Here is a 27098-nt window from a genome sequence, read left to right as displayed (position 1 = left end):
CGAGTGCCATTGACAGGGCAACAATTCTGATGGCATGGTATCGATTCTGGCGGTGGGGTGTTGATTCCCGGGTGTCGGGCTGCGAGGTGGCAATTTTGGTGGGCATGAAGTAGAAGGAAGGGGAAGGAGATGAGATGAGCTCCACGGGAGCCTAAGAGGGAGCCAGAACATCCTTCCCGTGCGAGCGGTTGACGGATGTTGTGCGCTCCAAACCAACGCATCCAGCCTCCCAATGTGGAATGCCTCCATAAATTATGGCGACTCTACTAGAGTAACCTTTTCGGTCAAAATCACCATATTGGCAGTTATTATGCCGATTGAGTTGATATGACGACTTTGATAGAGTTGCTCTTAGGTCAACGACCAACGGGTGCCCCGCTGGAGTCTTCCCTTTCTCTTGGAGGACATAACTGCCCCTCGAAACAGGTTTCTTAGGACTTGTGAGGGTTGTATTCTTCTTGTCTATGGCAACTCAAGAAGGTGGGGCAAGGTGATAATCTCGTGATGGATAAAAGAAGAAAGGATATAAATCCTCATCCCCACACATCCTCAAAAGTTGAAATGACGAGTGATAAAGGCACAGAGCAGATCAAGGCGAGGAAACACGCAACACAAAGATTAATATCACATCACCACCCACAACTCACGTCCCTTAGGGAAGAATCCACATGGCGGTGGAATGCGAGGCAGACGAGTAGTCTAAAAAACAAAGTGTTTTCGACTAAGGCCAGGGAAACACGAAACAAGTCGCCCATCGACAACAAGACAATGAGAAGAACTTGGCAACTCTCCCATGGTCTCATTACATATACTGATGGGGGACTTGTCGAGGCAGGAGTAGGTTCAACCCTTACCTGTGTCGCAAATGTTATATTGTGGGCCGTATGTTCCCACTTGTGTACGGTATGAGGGGTCCGTGCCTAGGTGACCAATTCCTCAAACGCGACACCCCTAGTTTCCTTGAAAGAACACATGTGGTTACTAGACACGGAGAAGTCCAAGTACGCCAAGAAGATCCAGACAGAGGACGATGGCCCCGACCAATAACCCTATATAAAGGTCCAAACGAGACGAGAGAAGGGAAGGGCTTCGACTCCGGAAACCCTAGAAGCGTAGAATAGCTCTTTAGTAGATCTAATCTAGACATCACATCTAGATCGTCCACATCCAACACTGGCGACTCAACTCCCAACTAGTCGGATCAAAATTTACAAATTTTAACTTAAAAAATGAACTACATTAAGGAATGCAAAGAGTAATATGTGGAGTACTAATTTAATGCTTTTCGTGAATCCTCACAATCCAGTTGTACCCGCAACAATGGAGGAATCCTAGTAATAAATAAATGAGATTATCCGAAATAACAACGTATAGAACTAACCGTAAAAGAAAAACTATAGTACTATGTAGTATTCCGTTTGTTCCAGAATATAAGGTGCCTCAGTTTTCGTGCAAGTCAAACTTATGTATAAAATATCAACATCTACAATACAAAATAAATAAATATGAAAATACTTTTCACGATGGATCTAATGATACAAATTTGGTACTGTACATGTTGGTACTTTTTCCTCAAAACTTTCTCCTCAAAACTTGGTCAAACATGCACATACTTGACTTTTAGAAAATAAAAAAAAACTAATGCATCTTATATTTTAGGACGGAGGGAGTATTTGCTTTGCATATTATATTTGTCTCGAGTCAAACTTTGATCAAGTTTATAAAAAAAATGTTAACATCCACAATACCAAATCAATCCCGTTATAAATCATCATAGAATATATTTTCGCACCATATATATATTTGATAGTATTTGTTAGAAAAACTGTATTTCTTATTGTGAAAGGGTATAGTATGTTCTGTAAGTTTAGATCAAAACTAATATGCGGAGTAAATAGAAACGAAATGACAGTATAAATGGTATCGTACATGATACTCCCTTCGTTCCTTTTTATTCTGCATAAATTTTTTGTTCGAAGTCAAAATATCTCTAATTTGACCAAACTTATGGATAAAACTATCAACATTTACAATACCAAATTAATATCACTAGATTCAATATGGAATTTAGTTTCATATTACAAAATATTTAGTATTATAAATATTGATGTTTCCTAATATAAATTTGATCAAGCTTTTTAAAGTTTGACTTAACCCAAATCTCATACACACACCGAGTAAAAAAGAAACGGAGGGAGTACATTAATTTCCTGCATATCTTGTGTATGATACTCACACCACCGTGGCCGGTGTTAAAAACTGACGAACACAGCTAGGACAGGACAGTCCCTCTCCTCTCCTCCAGTTTTCCGGCCGTTTTCAAGCGCCCCCCTAATAAATACCCAAACCATTCTCGGAGACCCAGGGAACTCGAACTCCTCCGCCCCCAGTCCACCTCCACCTCCACCTCCACCCCCGATGGAGCTCCTGAGCGGCCCGGCGCTGGCGTGGCAGCAGTACCGCTCGCTGCTCCGCAAGAACGCGGCGCTCGCCTGGCGCCACCGGCGCTCGTCGGCGCTGCAGCTGCTCTCCTCCCTCCTCTTCATCTTCCTCATCTTCTGCATCGACCGCGCCGTCCGCTCCCGCTTCTCCTACACCACCGCCTACCAGAACGTGCGCGACCCCAAGGCGCTCGTCGCGCCGCCCATCCCGCCCTGCGAGGACAAGTTCTTCGTCAAGACCCCCTGCTACGACTTCCTCTGGAGCGGCGGCACAAGCGCCCGCGTCCCCGCGCTCGTCGACGCCATCCGCAGGAACAACCCCGGCCGCCCGATCCCCGCCGAGAAGGTCAGAGATTTGGTTCCTCTGTTTTTTTTTCTCTGGTCATCGGTTTGACTTTGCGCGCAATTATTCGTGGTGGATTGATCTTGCGGTGTGCGTTCGGCCGGTCTTCGTGCCGCGGAGTTGGTTGCTCGCGCGTTTAGCGTGACGATTTGGGGGTTTCTTAGGTGCGGGGGATCGAAATTCTCCGTGCGTTTGTGTCGAAAGAAAACTACTGCCTGAATTATTTTGAAGAAGTGAGTTGATTTTAACCGCTCCATGAGGTCGTCAGACTGAGTTGTTTGGACTCATGTAGCATTGTGATTTGGTCCCAGGTCTGAAGGTTTTCAGTTTTTTTACTGCTCGGTACAGATAGATTTTAACTTTCTTGTTTGGTGAAAACTTGTTTTACTGCTAGGTACAGATAGATTTTGATGTGCAACGTTAATTTTTACTGTATACCCTTCAAGCATTTTTAGCAGATTCGCTGATTTGACGTTGAACTTAGATCATCATTTGGGTTTGATGTTGACAATGTCGCTATGTGGTTTGCTTCCATTTGGCTTACCATCGCACTCCAACCAAACGGTGGGCACCCACTTTGGATGCCAGAATTGCGATTTTTCCTAATAAAATGTTGGGGAAAAAGAGCCTATTCTGTTTCTATTTGGATGCATGCGGGTCTACCTGGAACAGCTAATTCGGTTCTGGCTTGTCTTAGATGACTTTGATGTCATTTTCGTGCCACTGTTTGATTTATTTATCTGAGTACACAATGTCTTTTCTGGGAAACGAAGACGGTGTGAATGTAGATTTGAATCTAACTGAAAATATGCTTGCTTTGGCATACAAGAGACGATGATATCAAAGGAGTGGTGTTGGTTTATTTTTCAAAAACAATATGTTTTCTTCGCAAACATTTTTAAATGCACCCACAACCTCTTGTAGTCTTGTTAATTGAATGTAATGGTCAAATCAACTAATGTACAGAAGCTCCTGCCCTGTTTTCCTCTGTACTGTGGTCTGAAATACAGTAGTATACTTCAATTCAGCTGCTGAAACTTTTCATTATTTTTCATACACAACTTGAATAAATTAAGGATGGTATTCGGGATAAAACAAATTTTAACTAATAGTTTACTGTCACTTGAATAAATTTGGATTTTGTGATAAACTGCAACATATAGCATGTGGACTAGTTAAAGTTCTTGAGTTTCTTCAGGGTTACTCAAAACAACTTTGCAGGTCACCCTTGAATTGTTTATTACTCGATATGCGACAATACATGTTACCTAAATTGTCTTATGGTGACTTTTTCAGGTCTTAGGTTTTACGACTCCGGATGAAGTTGATGCTTGGCTATTTGCAAACCCGATGCGCTGCCCTGGCGCTTTGCATTTTCAAGATATAAATGCCACCCAGATGTCGTATGGTATTCAGACAAACTCCACTCCAGTAGCTCGAAGAGGAACGTATGAGGACCCCACCTTCAAGTTCCAGATACCGCTTCAAGTTGCAGCTGAGAGAGAAATGGCAAGGTTGATTCTTGGAGGTATTGCTGCTTCCATGGTATTTTAGGGAATGCTATTGTTTCACGTGTACTAATTAGTTTGTAGTACCACAGTTTTCATACCCTTTGATAACATTCCTTCTGGTCTACTTTTATCTTTCAGATTATACAATATATGCCGCATAAATAAGTGTTGCTTGTATTGCTTTTATAGTAGTACTCGTGAATAACAGTAAATTTCATGACTGACAGATCCCAATTTTAGCTGGACTGTGGGATTCAAAGAATTTGCTCACCCAGCAACTGAAACCTTCTCTACGATTGCCCAAGCAGGGCCAACTTTCTTCCTTGCCATTGCAATGTTTGGATTTGTTTTCCAAATCAGTGCCTTGGTTACAGAGAAAGAACTTAAGCTTCGTCAGGTTCGAGCTTTTTCCGTCTCTACATCTGCGTTTAATGATTTGTGTATCTTTTTTTTTCAAGACTAGATATTTATGTGTCTTCATGACCATTCACAGGCTATGTCTATCATGGGGCTCTATGAATCGGCTTATTGGTTATCATGGCTTACCTGGGAGGCCTTGCTTACATTAATTTCAGCACTTTTCACGGTGCTCTTTGGGATGATGTTCCAGTTTGACTTCTTCCTGAACAATAGCTTTGGAATCTTATTCATCCTATTCTTCCTCTTCCAACTGAACATGGTAAGCTATATATACTGATCTGTATGCTTGTTTTGCTTGTCCCTATTTGGAGTGTTAAATTTAGATAATAGCATGCTTCTATGAATGAATTTTGTTTATACATTTTCTAAATCTCTATCAGAATCTGCAAACAATGTTTTTTTCCCTTAACAGTCTTGTTCATTATAATTTCTGCAGCTTGGTTTTGCTTTCATGATATCCACATTTGTGGCAAAAGCAGCATCAGCTACTACGGTTGGATTTGCAATATTCATCATTGGGTTCTTGACACAGGTAAAGTTTGCCTAATCATCATCTTACAGATACAGTATTTGAAGTTGTCAGAAAATAAACAAACCCCTTGGTTACTTGCTTGTGCAGCTTGTTACAACCTTCGGGTTCCCATATTCAAATACCTATGAGGCGTACTACCGGACAATATGGTCCTTCTTTCCTCCTAATGTTTTTGCCCAAGCCCTCAATATTCTAGGTAAGGCAACAGCAACTCCAGAAGACAAAGGTATTAGCTGGAATCAGCGTAAAACGTGCCAATCCTTTGAGACGGACTGCGTCATTACAGTAGTATGTACAAAACTTTGCTCATTAGTAGGTATTTACTTTTAGTGCTTATGCAACTTGAAGCCCTGATTGTTTGCAAACATCTGACAGGATGACATCTACATATGGCTCATCTCCACATTTTTCTTGTGGTTTATCCTGGCGATCTACTTCGACAACATAATTCCAAATGTCAATGGTGTTAGAAAGTCAGTGTTTTACTTTCTGACGCCTTCATACTGGACAGGGAAAGGAGGCAAGATGAGAGGTCAGAGTTTGTTGAAGTCTGCAGTAGTTCTTCACCATGTTTTTAGCTGTATTATGTAAGGTTACTCATTAATCTGATTGATCCACTCCAGAGGGAGGCCTTTGTAGCTGTTTTGGTTCGAACCGGCCGGCTGATGATGCTAGCCCTACTGATGAGGATGTTCTTACTGAGGAAAATCTAGTAAAAGAACAAGCTGCAGGCAATGAGGTAGATCCTGGTGTTGCGGTTCAAATACGTGGCTTGCGGAAAACATATCCAGGAAGTTTTAATATGGGTTGCTGCAAGTGCAGAACAACTAAGCCATTCCATTCTGTCAAAGTGAGTTCTCAGTGATCTTCTAATATAAAAGCAAGCAAGCTTTGCTTCCTATGATATTAACTACCTAATAAATCTCACCAGGGCTTATGGGTGAACCTTGAGAAGGACCAGCTATTTTGTCTTCTTGGCCCAAATGGAGCTGGTAAAACAACTACAATCAGTTGCCTGACTGGTATCACACCAATTACTGGCGGCGATGGTTAGTGCCATTCCCTGAAGCAATGGTTGGTGATATGATATGTTATCAGTAACTATGAATATGCTAACAAGCCACTTTGAACATTTGACAGCTTTGATTTATGGTCATTCCGTTCGAAGCACTGCGGGCATGTCTAATATTCGCAGAATGATTGGAGTCTGTCCGCAGGTTGGTCTTTTGAACATTCATTCACATATTATCATGCAGGTGCTGTCCAGTTTTAATGGAAGATAAATATGTTTGCTTTGCAGTTTGACATCCTCTGGGATGCATTGACGGCTAAGGAGCACATGGAGTTGTTTGCCAGCATCAAGGGGTTGCCATCATCAACAATCAAGTCGGTATGTTTCTTAAGAACCTATAGACAACTACTCCCCAACACTCAACATTGTTTTGCATATTGATCTTTCTCTGTTCATCCAATGCAGGTAGCAGAACAGTCACTAGCCCAAGTGAAGCTCAGCCAGGCAGCTAATGTTAGAGCAGGTAGCTACAGTGGTGGAATGAAACGGCGGTTAAGTGTTGCGATTGCTCTAATTGGTGACCCAAAATTGGTGTTTCTTGATGAGCCGGTAGAGACCTGTCAAATTCTCATCAGTTCACTTGCTACACATACAATGCCACATGTTAATCTAACTATTTATATCCTACACAGACAACTGGCATGGATCCAATAACAAGGAGGCATGTCTGGGACATCATCGAGGAGGCAAAGAAGGGAAGAGCTATTGTATTGACCACACATTCAATGGAAGAAGCTGACATCTTAAGTGACCGAATCGCTATCATGGCAAAGGGGAGATTGCGGTGTATCGGCACTTCGATAAGGCTGAAGTCGAAATTTGGAACTGGGTATATCGCTAATGTGAATTTCTCGGGGAATGGTCACACACAGAGCCCTAACATCAATGGTGATGCAGAGGCCCCAGTTAATCCTAACATAGAATCTGTCAAATCATTCTTCAAGGAAGTATGTGTCTCATCCTTAAACTAAATATCATTCAGATTAGTTTCTCTTATTATGCGGAAATGTTAAACCGCAAAAAATGTTTCTGAAACAGAGGCTTGATGTGGACCCGAAAGAGGAAAGCAGGACATTCTTAACGTTTGTCATCCCCCATGAGAAAGAACCACTTCTGACGGTAATGCCTTGACACCCAAATTATGTTGCACATCATTAACTGAATTTATGACACTAGAATACTTATTTACCAACAGAGGTTCTTCGGGGAACTCCAAGACAGGGAAAGGGAATTCGGGATATCAGACATTCAGCTTGGTCTTACGACACTTGAAGAAGTCTTCCTGAACATTGCAAAGCAAGCTGAGTTGGAGAGCTCTACCGCCGAAGGGACACTAGTGACTCTTAACCTGTCATCCGGAGCATCAATTCAGGTTTGCCCTCACTAATCCTAGGAACATAACTGCACCTGGGAACATGAAAGATAACTTGTCTGAGATGCAGATCCCTCTAGTCTTTATTTAGCCAATTGTGAACATCTCTCTGAATTGCCCAACTTTGCGAATGCAGATACCGAAGGGGGCGCGTTTCGTGGGCATTCCTGGAACCGAGACGGAGGAGCATCCGAGAGGAGTCATGGTGGAGGTGTTCTGGGACCAGGATGACAACGGAATGCTCTGCGTCTCTGGTCACTCTGACGAAACCCCTGTGCCGGCAAACGTGGAGCTGACAAGGCCTCCTTCGCTTTCGCGCAGGGCGTCAGTCGGCCGCGGAGGCCCTGTGGGGTACGTCATTGACGAAAACCAGGTCCCAACAACAAGATGATGAGCTTGAGCGCAGGAGGTCGATCGATTTTCGTGCGAATTATCTCAGGGGTGATTTGTAAGTATAGAAAGGCTGCTAATGTACATTATGTTTGTGCTAGAGCATTGTCGTCGTTAATTAAGGACTTGGTGATAGATATACAGCTTGATGTTGTTTTGATGTCTTGTGGCAAGTGTGATGACACATATTGTAAAGTAGGTTGAAAAGTACAGTTATGTTTACAACGAGTTCCATTTCTAAAAAAATGTTTACAACGAGTCGATTTGTTGCTTCAGGATTGTGTCAATGGTTATTTTTCTCAAGAGTGGGGTGTAATCCAAATATCCGATGATCTGATAGTCTCCCAGCCTGCACCAGAAAACATCTAGGAACCAACCAGTATAGCTCTTGTCTCGCCTGAAGCAAGCGCATATACGGTCGGCCCATTAGCTCAGGTCGCCCGCGTCGCTCACTCGGGTTCAGGTCGCTCGCCTGCAGGTCACGTACTGGCTTGGTCTGTTTTTTTTGTCTTTTTGCGATTTTTTTGTTTCTTCATCGGTTTTTCTTAGGTTTTTTTGTTTTTCTTTGTTTTTCCACCAGATTTCCTTGTTTCTTTCTTGGTTTTATTGGTCTTTTCTTTCTTCCTTTTGTTCCCTTCATTTTTCTTTGTTTCTTTCCCAGGTTTTAATGTTTCAATCCTTTCGCATTTGTTCTCTCTGTTTCTTTGTCGATTTTTGTTGATTTCTTTTTTGTTTATCACATGTCAACTTTTTTTCAATACACATTCATTTTTTTATACATCGGTAATTTATTTTATAAACACGTTTAACATTTTCAAAATGCATGGCTAACATTTTTTAAAACATATATTTTTTATGTGTACTTTTTTCAATACACATTATATATCTAAATAGTTTTTTAATGAACCTTTATAAATTGCAAATACATGTTAATATTTTAAGAATTTGTTTTGATGTCTACTTGTTTTTGTTCGCATCGTGCATTATTATTATAAATCTGAGATATTTGAAAAAATGGTTTCTCTTTTTTAAATATGAATGCACAATAGTGGTGAATGCTATGAACATTTTTTTAATTACATTAAACAAAAAATTTACACTACTTTGCATTTTTAAATTTTTTTATGATTTTAAAAATAGTTAAATTTAACTTTTGAAATATATGTGTTTATAATATTTTTCGAAAATTTAAAGAAATGAAAAAAGAAAAAGAGGTCAATGAATTGAAAGAAACAAATGGGAAGCTACACTCGTTTTGCTACTGAGCCGGCCGACTGGTGTATCCTTGACGTGAGCGTAGGCTACCCCTAAATAAAAGGCTAGGTCTCGCTATAAGCGAGACATGGTGGCTCCTATACAAATTTTGTTCATTAAGTTAAAAAAATCATTGAATTCATAATTAGTTCGTCAAATACAAAAAAGATTCATCATTAGTAAAAAATGTTCATAAAAAATTGTACATCAAAATAAGGAAATGTTCATTAAAATTCAAAGAATGTGCATTCTTTCGAAAGGGCGAACATTTTTTGAAATCACGAACATTTGTTTTCATCGATAAACATTTTCTGAAATTCTTGAACATGTTTTGAATACACAAGCATTTGTATGCGAACGTATTATTCAAAACCATGAACAATTTTCTAAACCATGAAAATTTTATGATTTTTGGTAAAAAAATAAAATTCCCCCCTTTTGTTTTTGAAATTTATAATAAATTTTAAATTATGAATTATTTAAAATAAGAATAAATAAAAACATGAAAAGAACAAAAAGCAAAAGAAATAAAAAAAAAGGGGCGGCCTGCCCCGCTCATTGGCCGGCTCAATAGGGGCGCGCTGGAGGGAGGCGGTGCGGGGAACTCCTATGCGCCGCATTCTGCGGCAGAATGTCGAGCAATCGCATAGGAGTTTCCCTCAGCTGGGCTGGCCCACGAAGGCAACGAGCGGTGAAAAAAATAAACAATTAAACAACAGCGCTTCCACTAGGATTCGAACCCGCGACCCAAAGGATGTAGACAAGGGTTGCTTGCTAGGACTGGGCGTTCGGTTAAACCAAACCGTTCGGTCCGGTTCTTCGGGTTTTGAACAAGTTCGGTTTTTGGAAAAAGAATGATCGATCGGTGACCTGAAAAACTGCTAACCGAGCATTCGGGGGACCGAGATTTCGGGTCGGTCCTCGGTTGAGGCCGAATTGACCGATATATCAGAGAATGAAAGCAAAAACAGGCACACTTCTGAACTTAATCATCAAATTAACCTTGTGTACACACAAGAAGTAGATCCCGTGAGTAGAAAAATCAGATCCTACTAGCAAGAACCATCCCGTGAACTCATCCAGATCTCACGACCTTATCAAGAAGCTCCAAATCATATAGAAATAGAAAAAGATGCTAGCATCAAGCAATCGAAGAGGAGGCGGGAGATCAGAGGGAAGAGATATGCGTAGGCCGGAGGCCACCACCGTCGCCCGTTGGGGTTCAGAGCGAGGAGAAGGAGAGGCGGCGCGCTGGCGGCTAGGGTAAGGAGTGGGGAATCGATCGGGAGTGAGGCTGAGATTAGTAGGATGGGCCGCTGGAGGAGGCATGTATACGAGGAGGAGCAAAGGCTTGAGATTTTGGGCTGTGTGTGGGCCGGCTTTTACGTAGAAATTTGTCCATGTGCACATCGACTCGGTCTCATTGGTTACTTCGGTTAACTAAAGTACAAGACCGAAATTCCTAAATTAATTTTGGTTTTTACAAATTGCAGACCGAACTAAGGATCGGAATTTTCGGTTTCGGTCTTTCCGGCTTCGGTTCCGGTTTTTTCGGTTCGGTAGTTTGGTGCTCGGTTAATATGCCCACCCCTACTTGCCACTACGCCAGTTCCAGTTTACTGGTCAAGTGGCACTGCGAACACTTAAGACCTAGTCACACTGGTAGATCCGATTATTTTTCTTTTTTCCAATCTTTTGTTGTAAATTCTGATTATATTTTTTACAAGTAGAACGTTTTCGACAGAACCCACACGAGTTTTAAAAAAATGTTAGCAATTTTTAAAATCTGCAAGAAAATTTGAAAAACAGGAACAATTTTGAAGTTGTGGACGAATATTGAAAAACAGGATTTTTTTTAATTATGATCAATTTTCAATAAACACATTTTCGAAAATGTGAACAAATTTCAGAATAGTGATTTTTTTCAAACACATGAATATTTTTTATAGGAGAACAAATTTAAAATTGTGAACATTTTTTTGTAAACATGAATATTTTCAAAAACATGAATTTGTTTCATAAACATGAACATTTTCAGAATTTTCGAACAAAAATTTGAAATGGGAACAATTTTTAAAATAACGAACAATTTTTGAGTTTTTAGAATTTATTTGGAAATGGAGAACAATTTTGAAAATCCCAAAAAAATTGAAATTAGAACAAATTTTTAATACGTGAACAAAAATTTGAAAAAATAAGAACATTTTTTGAAATTTTTGAATAATGTTTTAAAACAGGAACATTTTTTGAAATCCATGTCATTATTTACAAATTTCTCAAAAAATGAAAAAAACAGCAATATTTTTTGAAAATTCGGAACAAAATTTTGAAACGGGGAACATTTTTTGAATTTATGAACAAATTTTGGAAAACGGAAACATTTTTTGATTTTTTGAACAATATCTGAAAAACAGGAACATTTTTTGAAATTAGGAAACAAAATTTGAAAATAAACTTGAAAAGAAAAAAAAGAGAAGGAAAAAAAGAAACAGAAAAAAGAAAAGAAAAAACGAAAAAGAAGAGAAATAGAAAAAAGAAAAACGAAAAAAAACTGAAAAAGAAAAGGCCGGTTCAGGAACCTTCTAGAAGGTTCCCAAAATCGTAAAAAAACCGGCTAGAAACATCATAGAAGGTTCCCAAAATCGTCTGCTGAAAACGCTAAAACGGTCCGGCCCACTCGTTCGCTCGCTCGCACCTCCTCTGTGCGAAGAGTCGACAACTTGCCGCAACGAGCCGCGAGTAGCATTTTCCGGCGGTGCGCGCTGGGCCGCTGGCATGCAGCTCACGCGCCGAATAGGAGCACCCGCGAGACATACATACCTTTGGATCGGGCTGCCCTAAAAAAAAAACTTTAGATCGGGCGGATAGGCGCCGAGAAGCCCACAGCAGAGAAGTCCGACGCTGGTTCTATCTCCGCCTCGCCCTACCGCTCAAAAGAAAAAGAAAAAAAGACAAATCTTCGCCTCGCCTGGCCTTCTTGTTGGCTTGCGAAGGGAATCGGGACAGGGCTGGACGACACGAAACTGAGGTGAGGTCTGGGGAACGGGGCAAGAGCAAGAGCCAGCCAGAGCCAGTGGTGAGAACCTTTTCCTTTCCGTCCTTCCCCTGTTATTTGCTAGTACAACCAACGATCCTGCATGCAACTCAGCAACTGCAATACGTAGTTATTTTGAACGAAATTGCCGCTTTCAGTTGTCAGTGTTCTGAATCTGAATCAACCCTTTTTGCTTGCTTATTATGAACTGATGAAACAAGTTGTCAGGTGTTCTTGCCGTCAAGTTAAAACTGAAACTGAAACAGATTGGACTCTCATGTGCTTGCGTTTTTCTTTTACCATGTTCTATCTATTACTGTCTGTTCTATTCATTACCACTCATGGTGTGTTTCACAGGTGGATCCATTGCTTCGCGAAACAAAAGAAAAGGCTCACCATGCCAACAAGATTGTGTTAAAGATGGATCAGTTGATTTACGGACTGACAATAATCGTACAACCCGCCAAGAAGATGAAAGTTCTCAGGGTGGTCCAGCAGAGGACTATTCAGGGCCACACCTTTCAGAGGTATTTTTTTTCTCGAGTACGCACGAGAGTGCATACTATAGAAGGAAAAAAGGGGTAAAGAGCCCCTCCATTTTGGGTTTATATACACATATTTACACCCAGAGTTCCACCTGATGTATTACATATAACTAACTCCTCGCCTCATTGCCCACTGCTAGAGCCGCAAAGAAGCCCTCTACGTCTGCCTTGATGATGCCAGACGTCTTCCACGCTCGGCCCTCCTCCTCAATACGGCGTAGTACTCCTCCCACCAATGGTGTTGCACCATCAAACACAATCGTATTGCGGTGTTTCCACAGCTTCCACATGACGAGGAGGATGAGGGCGCGGATGTCCTTTCCCTCTCCTTTGTTTCCACCCTTACTCAAGCACCACTCGGTTAGCCTTGTGTCTCCGGTTGGTATCGACTCTTGCTTGTTCATCGCCATGCATATCCTTGTCCAAATCTCTCTCGCAAAGACGCATTGGGCGAGGATGTGGTCTATGGTTTCCTCCGCTTGGTCACAGAACGGGCAAGCATCCTGATGGTCCAGCCCACGCCGTGCTAATCGGTCTGAGGTCCAGCACCTGTTACGTAGGACGAGCCATGCAAAGAAACGACATCGCAACGGCACCCTGGACCTCCACGTGAACTGCTCTGTCGGCAACTGGCATGGATCCAATAACAAGGAGGCATGTCTGGGACATCATCGAGGAGGCAAAGAAAGGAAGAGCTATTGTATTGACCACACATTCAATGGAGGAAGCTGACATCTTAAGTGACAGAATCGCTATTATGGCAAAGGGCAGATTGCGGTGTATCGGCACTTCAATAAGGCTGAAGTTGAAATTTGGAACTGGGTATATCGCTAATGTGAATTTCTCGAGGAATGGTCACACACTTTTTTCGAAAAGAGGGGACTCCCCGGCCTCTGCATCAGAACGATGCATACCGCCACCTTTATAGATAAGCAAATAGGTTCAACAAAGTCTTGCAATCTGAAACAAAGTAACGGCAAGCTCACAAAGAGCCAGAACGTCAAAAACACAAAGCCAAAAGGCCACAACCGGCTAGCATAACAAAGATAGGAAAACTAATCGCCTATTCTATTACATGACTGTCATCCAAACCGGTTGAAGATATCCTGTGCTACCATCTCCCACCGGATAAATCTAGTAACCAAACGCTCTCTGGCCTCCGTCGGAGTGAGTAACGACCACATACGAATTAGCGCAGTGGCTCGGAATATAACCTGCAAAAAAATGAATATTTGTTATTCTGTTAAAAGCCAAATCATTTCTGCAGTTCCAAATTGCCCACAACAAAGCACATACTCCTACACGAATGTGTCTAGATATTTCGGACTCTATCCCAACAAGCCACGTTCCAAATAACGTACTGACAGAATTTGAAGGAGTAATGTTAAAGGCAATATGCACCGTCTGCCACAAAACTTTGGCCAACAGGCAATCAAAGAAAAGTTGTTTGATGGTTTCATTCCGATCACAAAAACTACACCTAGTAGATCCTGTCCAGATGCGCTTTACCAAGTTATCCTTTGTTAATATGATTTGTTTATGTACAAACCACATAAACACTTTAATTTTCAAAGGAGCTTTGACTTTCCAAACATATTGGGAACTAGGTATGGCGCTAGAGTTGATGACATCGATATACATCGATTTAACTGTGAACTCTCCAGACCTAGTAAGCTTCCAGCACAACTGATCGGACTGATGAGATAGCTGAACCTCCATCAGTTTACTCACCAGATGAAGCCACGCTTCCCACCGGTCGCCAACTAGCGTCCTCCTAAATTGAATATTAAGGGGGATGGACTGCATAATCGTTGCAACCAAAGCATCACGTCGTTGAACAATACTATACAGGGATGGATACTGAAGCGCCAGCGGCATTTTACCAAGCCAAGTATCCTCCCAGAAGCGCGTGGTAGTGCCTTTACCGACTATAAACTTTGTCCTATTAAAGAAGGTTGCTTTCACTCTCATAAGCCCTTCCAAAAAGGCGAGTCCGTCGGTCTCACAGTCACCTGGGCCAAAGTTTTGGACCGCAGATACTTACTACGGAGAATCTGCGCCCACGTGGCCTCAGTCTCAGCTGATAACTTATACAGCCACTTACTGAGAAGACATCTGTTCTTGACTTCAAGATTCTCAATGCCAAGGCCCCCCTGGTCCTTTGGTCGACAGATGATATCCCATTTGGCGAGTCTGTAGTTTCTCTTTAGTTCATCACTCTGCCAGAAGAATCGGGATTGATAGAAGTCCAACCTTTTCCTAACACCAACTGGTACTTCGAAGAAAGACAAGAGAAATATAGGCATACTCGTGAGCACCAAATTAATAAGAATCAATCGGCCTCCGTATGACATGAGTTTTCCCTTCCAACAACTCAGTTTCTTCTCAAACCGATCCTCGATACACCCCCATTCTCTGTTTGTCAGCTTACGATGGTGGATGGGTATACCTAAGTACGTGAAAGGTAATGTCCCCAATTCACATCCAAACAATTGCCCATACGCCTCTTGTTCCTCATTGGCTCTACCAAAACAGAACAACTCGCTTTTATGAAAGTTAATCTTCAATCTGGTCAATTGTTCAAATAAGCATAACACCAGCTTCATATTTCTCGCTTTTGCCAAGTCGTGCTCCATAAAGATGACCGTATCATCAGCGTACTGCAGGATGGAGACACCTCCATCAACTAGATGAGGCACCAAGCCACCCACCTGACCGGCCTCCTTTGCCCTACCTATCAAAATTGCCAACATATCAACCACAATATTGAACAGAATAGGAGACATTGGATCACCTTGTCTCAGGCCCTTGTGTGTCTGGAAATAATGACCTATGTCATCTTTCACTTTAATTCCAACACCCCCTTTTTGCGTGAAAGATTCTACCTGGCGTCTCCAGGCTTCATCAAAACCCTTCATGCATAAGGCCTGTTGGAGAAAAGGCCATTTGACTTTATCGTACGCTTTCTCAAAATCCACCTTGAAAACAACTCCATCTAGTTTTTTCGAGTGAATCTCGTGGAGAGTTTCATGAAGGACCACAACCCCTTCTAGGATGTTCCTGTCCGGCATGAAAGCAGTTTGTGTTGGAAATATGCCCTAGAGGCAATAATAAAAGTATTATTATTATATTTCCTTGTTCATGATAATTGTCTTTTATTCATGCTATAACTGTATTATCCGGAAATCGTAATACACGTGTGAATACATAGACCTCAATATGTCCCTAGTGAGTCTCTAGTTGACTAGCTCGTTGTGATCAACAGATAGTCATGGTTTCCTGGCTATGGACATTGGATGTCGTTGATAACGGGATCACATCATTAGGAGAATGATGTGATGGACAAGACCCAATCCTAAGCATAGCACAAAGATCGTGTAGTTCGTTTGCTAGAGCTTTGCCAATGTCAAGTATCTCTTCCTTTGACCATGAGATCGTGTAACTCCTGGATACCGTAGGAGTGCCTTGGGTGTATCAAACGTCACAACGTAACTGGGTGACTATAAAGGTGCACTACAGGTATCTCCGAAAGTATCTATTGTTTTATGCGGATCGAGACTGGGATTTGTCACTCCGTGTAAACGGAGAGGTATCTCTGGGCCCACTCGGTAGGACATCATCATATGCGCAATGTGACCAAGGAGTTGATCACGGGATGATGTGTTACGGAACGAGTAAAGTGACTTGCCGGTAACGAGATTGAACAAGGTATTGGTATACCGACGATCGAATCTCGGGCAAGTAAAATACCGCTAGACAAAGGGAATTGTATACGGGATTGATTAAGTCCTTGACATCGTGGTTCATCCGATGAGATCATCGTGGAACATGTGGGAGCCAACATGGGTATCCAGATCCCGCTGTTGGTTATTGACCGGAGAACGTCTCGGTCATGTCTGCATGTCTCCCGAACCCGTAGGGTCTACACACTTAAGGTTCGATGACGCTAGGGTTATAAAGGAAGCTTGTATGTGGTTACCGAATGTTGTTCGGAGTCCCGGATGAGATCCCGGACGTCACGAGGAGTTCCGGAATGGTCCGGAGGTAAAGATTTATATATAGGAAGTCCTGTTTCGGCCATCGGGACAAGTTTCGGGGTCATCGGTATTGTACCGGGACCACCGGAAGGGTCCCGGGGGCCCACCGGGTGGGGCCACCTGCCCCGGGGGGCCACATGGGCTGTAGGGGGTGCGCCTTGGCCTACATGGGCCAAGGGCACCAGCCTCAAGAGGCCCATGCGCCTAGGGAACCCTAGAGGGAAGAGTCCTCAAGGGGGAAGGCACCTCCGAGGTGCCTTGGGGAGGATGGACTCCTCCCCCCCCTCTTGGCCGCCGCACCAGATGCCATCTGGAGGCTGGCCGCCGCCCCTTGGGGTGGGAAACCCTAAAGGGGGCGCAGCCCTCCCCTTCCCCTATATATATGAGGCCTAGGGGCTGCCCATAACACGCGATTTGATCTCTCGTTGGTGCAGCCCTGCCCCTCTCCCTCCTCTTCTCCCATGGTGCTTGGCGAAGCCCTGCGGGATTGCCACGCTCCTCCACCACCACCACGCCGTTGTGCTGCTGCTGGATGGAGTCTTCCTCAACCTCTCCCTCTCTCCTTGCTGGATCAAGGCATGGGAGACGTCACCGGGCTGTACGTGTGTTGAACGCGGAGGTGCCGTCCGTTCGGCACTTGATCATCGGTGATCTGAATCACGACGAGTACGACTCCATCAACCCCGTTCACTTGAACGCTTCCGCTTAGCGATCTACAAGGGTATGTAGACGCACTCTTCTTTCTACTCGTTGCTGGTCTCTCCATAGATAGATCTTGGTGTTACGTAGGAAATTTTTTGAATTTCTGCTACGTTCCCCAACAGTGGCATCATGAGCTAGGTCTATTGCGTAGATTCTTTGCACGAGTAGAACACAAAGTAGTTGTGGGCGTTGATGTTGTTCAATATGCTTACCGTTACTAGTCCAATCTTGTTTCAACGGTATTGTGGGATGAAGCGGCCCGGACCGACCTTACACGTACTCTTACGTGAGACAGGTTCCACCGATTGACATGCACTTGGTGCATAAGGTGGCTAGCGGGTGCCAGTCTCTCCCACTTTAGTCGGAACGGATTCGATGAAAAGGGTCCTTATGAAGGGTAAATAGCAATTGGCATATCACGTTGTGGTTTTGCGTAGGTAAGAAACGTTCTTGCTAGAAACCCATAGCAGCCACGTAAAACATGCAACAACAATTAGAGGACGTCTAACTTGTTTTTGCAGGGTATGCTATGTGATGTGATATGGCCAAAAGGATGTGATGAATGATATATGTGATGTATGAGATTGATCATGTTCTTGTAATAGAATTCACGACTTGCATGTCGATGAGTATGACAACCGGCAGGAGCCATAGGAGTTGTCTTTATTTTTTGTATGACCTGCGTGTCATTGAAGAATGCCATGTAACTTACTTTACTTTATTGCTAAACGCGTTAGCCATAGAAGTAGAAGTAGTCGTTGGCGTGACAACTTCATGAAGACACGATGATGGAGATCATGATGATGGAGATCATGGTGTCATGCCGGTGACGATGATGATCATGGAGCCCCGAAGATGAAGATCAAAAGGAGCAAAATGATATTGGCCATATCATGTCACTATTTGATTGCATGTGATGTTTATCATGTTTATGCATCTTGTTTACTTAGGACGACGGTAGTAAATAAGATGATCCCTTACAAAATTTCAAGAAGTGTTCTCCCCTAACTGTGCACCGTTGCTACAGTTCGTCGCTTCTAAGCACCACGTGATGATCGGGTGTGATGGATTCTTACGTTCACATACAACGGGTGTAAGACAGTTTTACACAGCGAAAACACTTAGGGTTAACTTGACGAGCCTAGCATGTACAGACATGGCCTCGGAACACGGAGACCAAAAGGTCGAGCATGAGTCGTATAGTAGATACAATCAACATGAAGATGTTCACCGACGTTGGCTAGTCCGTCTCACGTGATGATCGGACACGGCCTAGTTGACTCGGATCATGTGATCACTTAGATGACCAGAGGGATGTCTATCTAAGTGGGAGTTCATAAGATGAGCTTAATTATCCTAAACATAGTCAAAAGACCTTTTGCAAATTATGTCGTAGCTCGCGCTATAGTTCTACTTTTTAGATATGATCCTAGAGAAAATATAGTTGAAAGTTGAAAGTAGCAATTATGCAGACAGTAGATAGCTTATGTCCTTAATGCACCGCTTAGTGTGCTAAACCCCAAACGTCGTTTGCGGATGTTTCGAACATCGAACATACACATTTTGATAACTACGTGATAGTTCAGTTAAACGGTTTAGAGTTGAGGCACCAAAGATGTTTTCGAAACGTCGCGGAACATATGAGATGTTTCGAGGGCTGAAATTGGGATTTCAGGCTCGTGCCCACGTCAAGAGGTATAAGACCTCCGACAATTTTCTTAGCCTACAAACTAAGGGAGAAAAGCTCAATCGTTGAGCTTGTGCTCAGATTGTCTGAGTGCAACAATCACTTGAATTGAGTGGGAGTTAATCTTCCAGATGAGATAGTGATGTTTCTCCAAAGTCATTGCCACCAAGCTGCAAGAGCTTCGTGATGAACTATAACATATCAGGGATAGATATGATGATCCTTGAGGTATTCGCGATGTTTGACACCCCGAAAGTAGAAATCAAGAAGGAGCATCAATTGTTGATGGTTGGTGAAACCACTAGTTTCAAGAAGGGCAAGGGAACAAAGGGATACTTCATGAAACGGCAAATCAGCTGCTGCACCAATGAAAAACCCGAGGTTGAACCCAAACCCGAGACTAAGTGCTTCTGTAATAAGGGGAACAACCACTGGAGCAGGATTACCCTAGATACTTGGTAGATGAGAAGGCTGGCAAGGTCGATAGAAGTATATTGGATATACATTATGTTAATATGTACTTTACTAGTACTCCTAGTAGCACCAGGGTATTAGATACCGGTTCGGTTGCTAAGTGTTAGTAACTCGAAATAAAAGCTACGGAATAAAACGGAGACTGGCTAAAGGTGAGCTGACGATATGTGTTGGAAGTGTTTCCAAGTTTGATGTGATCTAACATCGCACGCTCCCTCTACCATCAAGATTAGTATTAAACCTGAATAAGTGCTCTTGCACCTAAAGGAATGGTTTATTGAATCTTGATCGTAGGGATACACATTTTCATGCCAAAAGATATAAGATAGTAATGATAGTACCACTTACTTGTGGCACTGCCATGTAAGTCATAATGGTATAAAACGCATGAAGAAGCTCCATGTTGATGGATCTTTGGACTCACTCATTTTTGAAAAGTTTGAGACATGCGAACCATGTCTATTGGTATATATGCATGAAGAAACTCCATGCAAATGGACCGTTTGAACTCACTTGATTTTGAATCACTTGAGATATGCAAATCATACCACATAGGCAAGATGACTGAAAAGCCTCGGTTTCAGTAAAATGGAACAAGATAGCAACTTGTTGGAAGTAACACATTTTGATGTGTGCGGTCCAATGAGTGCTGAGGCATGCAGTGACTATCGTTATGTTCTTACTTCACAGATGATTCGAGTAGATGTTGAGTATATTTACTTGATGAATCACGAGTCTGAATTATTGAAAGGTTCAAGTAATTTCAGTGTGAAGTTGAAAGATCGTCATGACAAGAGGATAAAAGATCTATGATATGATCATAGAGATGAATATCTGAGTTACGAGTTTTGGCACACAATTAAGACATTGTGGAAATTGTTTCACAATTAATACCGCCTGAAACACCATAGTGTGATGGTGTGTCCGAACATCATAACTGCACCCTATTGGATATGATGCATACCATGATGTCTCTTATCGTATTACCACTATCGTTCATGGGTTAGGCATTAGAGACGACCACATTCACTTTAAATAGGGCACCACGTAATTCCGATGAGATGACACCGTATGAATTATGGTTTAGAGAAACCTAAGTTGTCGTTTCTTAAAGGTTTGGGGCTGTGACGCTTATGTGAAAAAGTTTCAGGATTGATAAGCTCGAACCCAAAGCGGATAAAATACATCTTCATAGGACACCCAAAACAGTTGGGTATACCTCCTAATTCAGATACGAAAGCAATATGAATTGTTTCTAGAATCGGGTCCTTTCTCGAGGAAAGGTTTCTCTCGAAAGAGTTGAGTGGGAGGATGGTGGAGACTTGATGAGGTTATTGAACCATCACTTCAACCAGTGTGTAGCAGGGCACAGGAAGTTGTTCCCGTGGCACCTACACCAATTGAAGTGGAAGCTTATGATATTGATCATGAAGTTTCGGATCAAATCACTGCCGTGCCTCGTAGGGTGACAAGGATACGTGCTACTTCAGAGTGGTACCGTAATCCTGTCTTGGAAGTCATGTTGCTAGACAACAATGAACCTACGAGCTATGGAGAAGCGATGGTGGGCCCGGATTCCGATAAATGGCTTGAGGCCATAAAAACCGAGAGAGGATCCATGTATGAGTACAGATGGATTTCAAAAGGAAGACGGACAATGATGGTAAATGTCACCATTAAGAAAGCTCGACTTGTCGTTAAGATGTTTTCCGACAAGTTCAAGGAGTTGACTACGATGAGATTTTCTCACTCGTAGCGATGCTAAGAGTCTGTTGGAATTATATTAGCAATTACTGCATTATTTATGAAATCTTGCAGATAGGATGTCAAAACGAGTTTCCTTACCGGTTTTCGTGAGGAAAGGTTGTATGTAATACAATCAGAAAGTTTTTGTCGATCCTAAGGATGCTAAAAGGTATGCTGGCTCCAGCGATCCTTCTAAGGACTGGAGTAGGCATCTCGGAGTTGGAATGTACGCTTTGATAAGATGATCAAAGATTTTGGGTCTATAAAAAGTTTATGAGAAACTTGTATTTCCAAAGAAGTGAGTGGGAGCACTATAGAATTTCTGATGAGTATATGTTGTTGACATATTGTTGATCAGAAATGACGTAGAATTTCTGGAAAGCCTGGATTAAGCTGCTTGAGCATTGAGCATCAAGATCTATAAGGATAGATCAAAACGCTTAATGGTACTTTCAAATGAGCACATACCTTGACATGATCTTGAAGGTGTTCAAGATGGATCAGTCAAAGAAGAAGTTCTTGCCTGAGTTGTAAGGTACGAAGTTAAGACTTAAAGCTCTACCACGGCAGAATAGAGAGAAAGGACGAAGGTCGTCCCCTATGCTTAAAACGTAGGCTCTTCAGTATGCTGTGCTGTGTACCGCACCTGAAGTGTGCCTTGCCATGAGTCAGTCAAGGGGTACAAGAGTGATCCAAGAATGGCTCACAGACAACGGTCAAAGTTATCCTTAGTAACTAGTGGACTAAGGAATTTTCTCGATTATGGAGGTGGTAAAAGAGTTCGTCGTAAAGGTTACGACGATGCAAGCTTGACACCTATCCGGATAGCTCTGAGTAGAGAGACCGGATACATATAATGGAGCAATAATTTAGGATAGCTCCAAGTAGAACAGTTGTTTGGAATAGCTCCAAATAGAGCGTGGTAGCTGCATCTAGGAGATGACATAGAGATTTGTAAAACACACACGGATCTGAAAGGTTCAGACCCGTTGACTAAAACCTCTCTCACAAGCAACATGATCAAACATAAAACTCATTGAGTGTTAATCACATAGTGATGTGAACTAGACTACTGACTCTAGTAAACTCTTGGGTATTAGTCACATGGCGATGTGACCTGTGAGTGATAATCACATGGCGATGTGAACTAGATTATTGACTCTAGTGCAAGTGGGAGACTGTTGGAAATATGCCCTAGAGGCAATAATAAAAGTATTATTATTATATTTCCTTGTTCATGATAATTGTCTTTTATTCATGCTATAACTGTATTATCCGAAAATCGTAATACACGTGTGAATACATAGACCTCAATATGTCCCTAGTGAGCCTCTAGTTGACTAGCTCGTTGTGATCAACAGATAGTCATGGTTTCCTGGCTATGGACATTGGATGTCGTTGATAACGGGATCACATCATTAGGAGAATGATGTGATGGACAAGACCCAATCCTAAGCATAGCACAAAGATCATGTAGTTCGTTTGCTAGAGCTTTGCCAATGTCAAGTATCTCTTCCTTTGACCATGAGATCGTGTAACTCCTGGATACCGTAGGAGTGCCTTGGGTGTATCAAACGTCACAACGTAACTGGGTGACTATAAAGGTGCACTACAGGTATCTCCGAAAGTATCTATTGTTTTATGCGGATCGAGACTGGGATTTGTCACTCCGTGTAAACGGAGAGGTATCTCTGGGCCCACTCGGTAGGACATCATCATATGCGCAATGTGACCAAGGAGTTGATCACAGGATGATGTGTTACGGAACGAGTAAAGTGACTTGCCGGTAACGAGATTGAACAAGGTATTGGTATACCGACGATCGAATCTCGGGCAAGTAAAATACCGCTAGACAAAGGGAATTGTATACGGGATTGATTAAGTCCTTGACATCGTGGTTCATCCGATGAGATCATCGTGGAACATGTGGGAGCCAACATGGGTATCCAGATCCCGCTGTTGGTTATTGACCGGAGAACGTCTCGGTCATGTCTGCATGTCTCCCGAACCCGTAGGGTCTACACACTTAAGGTTCGATGACGCTAGGGTTATAAAGGAAGCTTGTATGTGGTTACCGAATGTTGTTCGGAGTCCCGGATGAGATCCCGGACGTCACGAGGAGTTCCGGAATGGTCCGGAGGTAAAGATTTATATATAGGAAGTCCTGTTTCGGCTATCGGGACAAGTTTCGGGGTCATCGGTATTGTACCGGGACCACCGGAAGGGTCCCGGGGGCCCACCGGGTGGGGCCACCTGCCCCGGGGGGCCACATGGGCTGTAGGGGGTGCGCCTTGGCCTACATGGGCCAAGGGCACCAGCCTCAAGAGGCCCATGCGCCTAGGGAACCCTAGAGGGAAGAGTCCTCAAGGGGGAAGGCACCTCCGAGGTGCCTTGGGGAGGATGGACTCCTCCCCCCCCCCTCTTGGCCGCCGCACCAGATGCCATCTGGAGGCTGGCCGCCGCCCCTTGGGGTGGGAAACCCTAAAGGGGGTGCAGCCCTCCCCTTCCCCTATATATATGAGGCCTAGGGGCTGCCCATAACACGCGATTTGATCTCTCGTTGGTGCAGCCCTGCCCCTCTCCCTCCTCTTCTCCCATGGTGCTTGGCGAAGCCCTGCGGGATTGCCACGCTCCTCCACCACCACCACGCCGTTGTGCTGCTGCTGGATGGAGTCTTCCTCAACCTCTCCCTCTCTCCTTGCTGGATCAAGGCATGGGAGACGTCACCGGGCTGTACGTGTGTTGAACGCGGAGGTGCCGTCCGTTCGGCACTTGATCATCGGTGATCTGAATCACGACGAGTACGACTCCATCAACGCCGTTCACTTGAACGCTTCCGCTTAGCGATCTACAAGGGTATGTAGACGCACTCTCCTTTCTACTCGTTGCTGGTCTCTCCATAGATAGATCTTGGTGTTACGTAGGAAATTTTTTGAATTTCTGCTACGTTCCCCAACAGTTTGGGAATGCTGCACCACAGAATGCGCAATCTGCGTGAGCCTATTAGTCCCGACCTTGGTAAAAAGTTTGAAACTAACATTAAGAAGACAGATGGGCCTGAATTGCTCAATTCTCACAGCCTCTGTTTTCTTAGGAAGCAGGGTTATCGTTCCAAAATTCAGTTGAAAAAGCTGAAGTTGTCCAGAGAATAAATCATGGAACAACGGCAACACGTCCCCCTTAATAATATGCCAGCACTTCTTATAGAACTCTGCCGGAAATCCATCTGGGCCGGGAGCCTTGTTATTTTTCATCTGCGAAATGGCCTCAAACACCTCTTTCTCAGAAAAAGGAGCAGCCAAAATATCATTCTCAACAGCAGTAAGTTGAGGAATATCCTCAAACCTAGACTCATCCAGAGAAACACAGTTATCCTCTGGAGGCCCAAACAACTGCTTGTAATACTCGGTAATGTATAATTTTAGGTTCTTCTGTCCTAAAATCGTTCCTTCATCTTGTTCAAGCTGAAAGATCCTCTTCTTTCTATGTTTGCCATTGGCGATCATGTGAAAGAATTGAGTGTTCGCGTCCCCCTGGACAACTCGTCGGACCTTGGCCCGCAGCACCCACTTTAATTCCTCTTCACGAAGAAGCTCTTTCAATCTCATCTCCGCGTCAAGCTTGGCATGAAGCTCCAAGGCCGGCAGAACCGTGGTTTATGCTTTTACATCTAGGGACTGAATAAGGGTAAGGAGCCTTTCCTTTTCGACCTTATAAATCCCACTAAGATGCTTAGCCCACCCACGTAGGAAACTTCTCAAGTGCCTGATCTTATTCTGCCAACGCTCAAGCGCAGTCCTACCTCCTGCATCCTTAGCCCATCCCCTGGCTACGAGATCAAAGAAACCGTCTCGTTCAAACCAAGCCAGCTCGAACGAAAACGAGTTTTTGTTTCCCAAGTGGGTAGCCTCTCCAGAGTATACAAATAAAGGCGTGTGGTCAGAAATACCACGGGAAAGTGCCTGAACTGTTATGAAGGGAAACTTCTGTTCCCATTCGATGCTAGCCAGTACTCGATCCAACTTTTCAAACGTCGGATTTGGCAACGCGTCAGCCCAGGTGAACTTTCTTCCTGAAAGCTCTATCTCTCTCAGATCCAATCTTTCAATGATAGTATTAAACATAAATGACCATCTCCCGTCAAAGTTATCATTGTTCTTCTCCTCACACCTTCTAATAATGTTGAAATCACCCCCCACCAGGATTGGAAGCTGCTCGGAGCCGCAAATCCTCACCAGATCAGCCAAGAACTCAGGTTTGAGTTTGGGCTGTGCGGCACCATATACCGCCACGAGAGCCTATTTAAACCCATCGGCCTTCGACCGCACCCAAAGCTTAACTGCAAAGTCTCTCATCACCACACTTCGGACTTCTAGCGAATCACATCTAACTCCGAGTAAGATCCCACCTAATCTTCCTCTCGGTGGCAGACAATGCCAATCAAAATCAATACCTCCTGATAAAGTATTGAGAAATTGTGGCGAAAAGTTATCTCTACCAGTTTCCGACAATGCAATAAAATCCAGCCTATGCTCGATAGACGCCTCTGCAAGAAACCTTCTTTTATCCAAGTCTTTCAGACCTCTACTATTCCAAAAGATTCCTTTCATATTTTTCATGATTTTTTTTAGCCGTACGGATCCTAGCACTCCTACGCACTGCGGAAGGCGGGTAGATCTTCCGCTTCCACTTGCGTTTAGGTTTGTTCGGACTCTCCAGCCGGTCCTCACAACCAGGCTCCAAGGATCTAACCACGACATTCTCAGATGTATCATCCTCCTCCTCAGACTCAGGGAGGGGTGGTACAAGATCTACACAAAAATTATCGAGCACCCTGACCCCCAAAGCATCAAAATCGGAATCATTCATGGGTTTAACTGCTGCAAAGTTATGAATCATCTCTAAAGCCTGCTCCGCCTCTAAATCCAGGATATCATTGACGGAATTTGAAATTTCACTATCATTACTACCTAGTGAAACTCCTAATTGGTTTGCATTATTAATAATCTCATCATTAGAAAAATGCAAAATGGAATTAGAGGTACTAACCGACATTACCAGTAGTGACCTCAATGTCATGAAGCTTGGCCGCCCTCATGGCGCACCGCTGCTATAAGTCATCAACCTCCGGATGATCCTGGAGACGGCAGCTCAACCGTCGCCCCTAACATCAATAGTGATGTAGAGGCCCTAGTTAATCCTAACATAGAATCTGTCAAATCATTCTTCAAGGAAGTACGTGTCTCATCCTTAAACTAAATGTCATTCAGATTTGTTTCTCTTATTATGCGGAAATGTTAAATCGCAAACAATGTTTCTGAAACAGAGGCTTGATGTGGACCCGAAAGAGGAAAGCAGGACATTCTTAACGTTTGTCATCCCCCATGAGAAAGAACCACTTCTGACGGTAATACCTTGACACCCAAATTATGTCACACATCATTAACTGAATTAATGACACAAGAGTACTTTTTACCAACAGAGGTTCTTCGGGGAACTCCAAAACAGGGAAAGGGAATTCGGTGTTGGGGAACATAG

At 43.2% G+C, this 27098-nt stretch overlaps 1 protein-coding gene across 2 annotated transcripts; it reads left to right on the top strand.

Annotated features, from left to right (window-relative positions):
* Window positions 1–2351: 2351 nt before the first annotated feature.
* Window positions 2352–8339, top strand: LOC123140750 (ABC transporter A family member 2). Of its 2 annotated transcripts, none has more exons than XM_044560045.1 (16): window positions 2352–2787; window positions 4081–4312; window positions 4523–4692; window positions 4789–4974; window positions 5152–5247; window positions 5335–5535; window positions 5623–5767; window positions 5871–6097; window positions 6179–6296; window positions 6388–6464; window positions 6548–6637; window positions 6725–6868; window positions 6952–7266; window positions 7358–7438; window positions 7515–7691; window positions 7828–8339. In XM_044560045.1, the coding sequence occupies exons 1-16, from the start codon at window positions 2419–2421 to the stop codon at window positions 8080–8082; spliced, it is 2883 nt and encodes a 960-aa protein (XP_044415980.1). In that variant the 5' UTR covers window positions 2352–2418; the 3' UTR covers window positions 8083–8339. The 2 variants fall into 2 exon arrangements, with proteins under 2 accessions (XP_044415980.1, XP_044415973.1); XM_044560038.1 differs by having other exon boundaries at window positions 2354–2787; window positions 5623–5779.
* The last annotated feature ends 18759 nt before the right edge of the window (window positions 8340–27098 follow it).

The sequence above is a fragment of the Triticum aestivum genome, chromosome 1B (genome assembly GCF_018294505.1).
Source record: "Triticum aestivum cultivar Chinese Spring chromosome 1B, IWGSC CS RefSeq v2.1, whole genome shotgun sequence".
Lineage (NCBI taxonomy): Eukaryota > Viridiplantae > Streptophyta > Magnoliopsida > Poales > Poaceae > Triticum > Triticum aestivum.
Note: the sequence above shows the minus strand (reverse complement) of the source record. Positions and strands in the feature narration are given on the sequence as shown.